The sequence below is a fragment of the Juglans regia genome, chromosome 12 (genome assembly GCF_001411555.2).
Source record: "Juglans regia cultivar Chandler chromosome 12, Walnut 2.0, whole genome shotgun sequence".
Lineage (NCBI taxonomy): Eukaryota > Viridiplantae > Streptophyta > Magnoliopsida > Fagales > Juglandaceae > Juglans > Juglans regia.
The window spans coordinates 20,380,890-20,385,105 of NC_049912.1; the positions used below are offsets into that span (position 1 = coordinate 20,380,890).

At 37.5% G+C, this 4,216-nt stretch overlaps 1 protein-coding gene across 1 annotated transcript; it reads left to right on the plus strand.

Annotated features, from left to right (window-relative positions):
* Positions 1–232: 232 nt before the first annotated feature.
* LOC108994746 (protein DETOXIFICATION 55) lies at positions 233–2,109 on the plus strand. Its single transcript, XM_018970072.2, has 2 exons — positions 233–442; positions 565–2,109. Exons 1-2 carry the CDS (start codon positions 398–400, stop codon positions 2,002–2,004), a joined length of 1,485 nt encoding a protein of 494 aa, XP_018825617.1. The 5' UTR covers positions 233–397; the 3' UTR covers positions 2,005–2,109.
* Positions 2,110–4,216: the final 2,107 nt, after the last annotated feature.

Here is a 4,216-nt window from a genome sequence, read left to right on the forward strand (position 1 = left end):
TACTTTTATAACATATCTGTCATGATCTCTATCAAATATTCTTGTAGCGGATCCGGTGAAAGGTATGTACGTAACACTTATAAATTAGAGTACGAATTTCACACGTAAAAAGTACTGATACCGTATAAAATACAAAATACGAATATATGGATGCAGCACTTGTATTGTAAAAAAGTGAAACCCCACCATCTCCTGCCCCTCAATAAATTCTTCTCTCTAGCTCGTTTCTGACACTCACTTTGCTCTCTCTCTCTCTCTCTCTCTCTCGCTGTGTGTATATGTGCGTGGGATCAACAGTGCGTTAGCAAAAGGAGATCCCACCATCAAATAAACCCCTCGAAATATCTCCATATTGCTCAGACACCCAAAACACAAGTTTAAGCAAAAAGAAACAAAGATGGTTGCGGCGGAGACACCTGAAAAGTACCCGACAATGCCAGAGGTACAAAATCTTAATCTACGATTCCTGGCCATCTACAAAGTGTTCTAATAAATTTAATGCACGGTACTATCTCTCTCTAACACAATTTCATTTGTTTTTTTTTTTTATCTTCTTCACATCAGGTGCTGGAGGAGCTAAAGAGACTGACAGGCATAGGCTTCCCTGTAGCGGCCATGAGCTTTGTGGGCTATCTGAAAAACATGATCTTAGTCATGTACTTGGGAAGGCTGGGAAGCCTAGAGCTCGCCGGCGGGGCTTTAGCCATTGGCTTCACCAACATCACCGGCTACTCGGTCCTCTCGGGGCTGGCCATGGGCATGGAGCCCCTTTGCAGCCAGGCCTTTGGCTCACGAAACTTCTCCATCCTATGCCTTACTTTACACAGAACAATTCTCATGTTACTTCTGGCTTCATTCTCCATCGCTTTGCTATGGATTAACCTGGAACCTCTCATGCTTAGCCTCCACCAAAACCCAGATATAACCCGAATCGCTAGCCTATATTGCCGCTTTGCTATCCCGGATCTTATTGCTAACAGCCTTATTCATCCTCTTCGTATCTACCTGCGTAGTAAAGGGAAAACATGGCCTTTGATGTGGTGCAATTTATTAGGAGTCACTCTGCACGTTCCCATCACCATCTTCTTGGCCTTCACTCTCCGTCTTGGGGTAAAAGGAATAGCAATTTCGACTTTTGTAACCAGTTTCAACATCCTTTTTTTCCTATTGTGTTACACTGTCTACACTCGCACCCCTGAAGAGCCTTTGTACATGCCACTCTCAAAGCAATCTTTCCCACTTTCTTCTTCACCAGGGGAGGAATGGGGGGTGCTGCTTCGATTTGCAATACCAAGTTGTCTGGCTGTTTGTTTAGAGTGGTGGTGGTACGAGTTCATGACAATTTTAGCAGGTTACCTCCACAATCCTCGAGTGTCACTCGCAACATCGGCCATAGTAATACAAACCACGGCTCTCATGTACACATTGCCAACAGCACTCAGCGCATCGGTGTCAACTCGTGTAGGGAACGAGCTGGGAGCAAACCGGCCGGAGAGGGCCCGCCTGGCAACAAAGGTGGCGATAGGGTTGGCCCTAGTGAGTTCTCTAGTGGGTTTGTTTTGGACCACTCTAGGGAAAGAAGCATGGGGAAGATTGTTCACAAAAGAGTGCGAGGTTCTAGAGCTAACCATGGCTGTGCTACCGATAATTGGACTTTGTGAGTTGGGAAATTGTCCACAAACAACAAGTTGTGGGATTCTGAGAGGAAGCGCAAGGCCAGGGATCGGTGCCGGGATCAACTTTTATTCATTCTACTTGGTGGGTGCGCCACTGGCCGTAGTTTTAGCCTTTGTTTGGAAGCTAGGGTTTGTGGGTCTTTGTTATGGGCTTTTGGCTGCTCAAATTGCATGTGCTGTCTCCATCTTAGCAGTGGTGTTCAACACGGATTGGAAGGGAGAGTGCTTGAAAGCCCAAAACTTGGTCGGAAAGGGTAATGATGCGTTTGGGTCGACGGCTGACCAACCAGTCAAATGTGAAGACGGTCGTACTACTGATTTTTGTTAAAGTTATATTAACTCGAGACAATGACCGATTTTGAAAGATGGAAAACAGATCATCGATCGACTTTGTGGCCACGGAACAGAGATTATAAAATCATTCGAATTTAACTGGCCGCTAGGACTAATTAATCAATATACATATATATATATATATATATATATATATATAGACATACACACTCACACTTTTTTATTTTATTTTAATAATTAGTAATTATGTATTCTCTTACCCATCTCCATCATTAGTCCGGTTAAAGTTTGATTCTACAATGTCGACGCATCATGATGAAGTTGCTACGTACAATATCTTTTTTGTAATGTTCCAAGGTAGCATTAATATATATTTATATATATATATATATATGTATATATGAGCAATGCTACGTATAGTTTTTAAATAGGGATTACATTGCAAGTTTAGTTAATTTTATTTTTAATTTTATTCAAAATTACAATAATATCCTTATCAAAATGTTATTTTTTTTCGTTTAATGAAAGGCTTACACATGCTGTCCTCATTTGAAGACTACAAATAAAATTTCTATCTCTATATATATATATATATATCCTCTTTTCCCTTCTTCACAAAAAGGGGTACTTATAATTAGGTCGACTCATTCGATCCACTTTAATTGCAAATGTAACATCATTCTTTTCTTTCCACTCCTTTGCATAACATATTGTTGCATGCCCATCAAAAGGTCTTCATGATCAGCAAGAGATCATCATGATGAATCAACTTCTTTTATATTTATATGCAGCTTGCGACTTAGTAAGTATCCGAAAATGGAAAAATATAGTGATCTTCTAATTGTATGTACTGTGTGTGTGTACATGAATATATATCGATCCTGATGACAAAATCAACGCCGAACCGAACACATGTTGAACAGTGAATTAATAAAGCACGTGCACATGTGGATCGGTATGCATGCATGCATGTGAGTAGGCAGATCTAGCGATATGGAACTAACTCATGAACGTCGTATACGTAGGACATTAATTATATCGATGATCTGTAATGCAGCATCATGCATGCACCTCACGTACGTATGTATTGCCCTAATTAATTACGTACACATGCACGAGATTAATGTAATAAAAGTCGTATATATATACAATTTTCTGCATTTAAAAAATGAGCTTATACGTACGGATTCCAATATCCATCTTAATTTGCTAGAGATGGCCAAAGCAATGATTTTGCAACATCGATCACGTACGTACAGATCATATATATAATCCGAATTGATCATCATGATGATCATATGTATACGATGTATACAGAATGAGTGGAATGACGAATACGACCCTATTGATCACTCGGGTACTTCTTGATCAAAAAAATCCCTCATACAAATAAAACCCAATGGCTAGCTATATTTTGGCGTTAGCTTTTATTGCAATTAAAACCAGATCATCATCGATATCTCATATATCTCATATATATATATATATATATATATATAAATTCTATTTACTGTCCTGAGTGGAGGACTGTGTGTGCAGCCCCATTGATAAATAGGGATAAAAGGAGAAAAAAATATCATGTTAAAAAAGATATTATTGTAATTTTAAAATTTTTTTAAATATAATTGCATAGGCTTGCATGAGCAGTCTCTATTTTGAGACTATATGTAGACTAACTCATATATATATATATATATATATATATATATATATTGTAGATGTAGATCCCGATATTCTGTAAATTAAGGTATTTAAAAGGAAAATTCTATATATTATGTACACCATCATTTTATTTTTATCCCACTATAATAAAGTGACACTATCCATTAACTTTTGAATTATTTTTAAAAAAAGTCAAGAGATCATAATCCAAGCTAGGTGATGGAAAGTGCCACAAGTGGAATATGAGTATAGTATATATAGCAATGCTCTTCTTAAAAAGGTGCATGTGATCGATTATGCGGTATTCCCCCACTTACAACGTATCCCAACTCATTTTTATTTTAAGGAAAGAACTTTCATAAACTAGAAAGTAAAAGGAAATGACTAATTGTGGATCTGTTTTTTTTTTTTTTTAATGATATAATAGTATACACATCATGTGTTAAAACTTCTACTTAATTGTATATATATATTCTCCCCTTGTTAATTATAACCCACATTTATACCATCTTGTCTTTCTAAACATTTGAATGTGAAATATTACCATACTGTTCGAACAGTTTTATTTTTTGAGACGCTATATT

Excerpts from the sequence above, each read along its gene's own strand:
- LOC108994746 (XM_018970072.2), top strand. The coding sequence starts at position 398 with ATGGTTGCGGCGGAGACACCTGAAAAGTACCCGACAATGCCAGAG. Across the intron at positions 443-564 it reads AGTACCCGACAATGCCAGAG|GTGCTGGAGGAGCTAAAGAG; the intron begins GTACAAAATCTT and ends TCTTCACATCAG.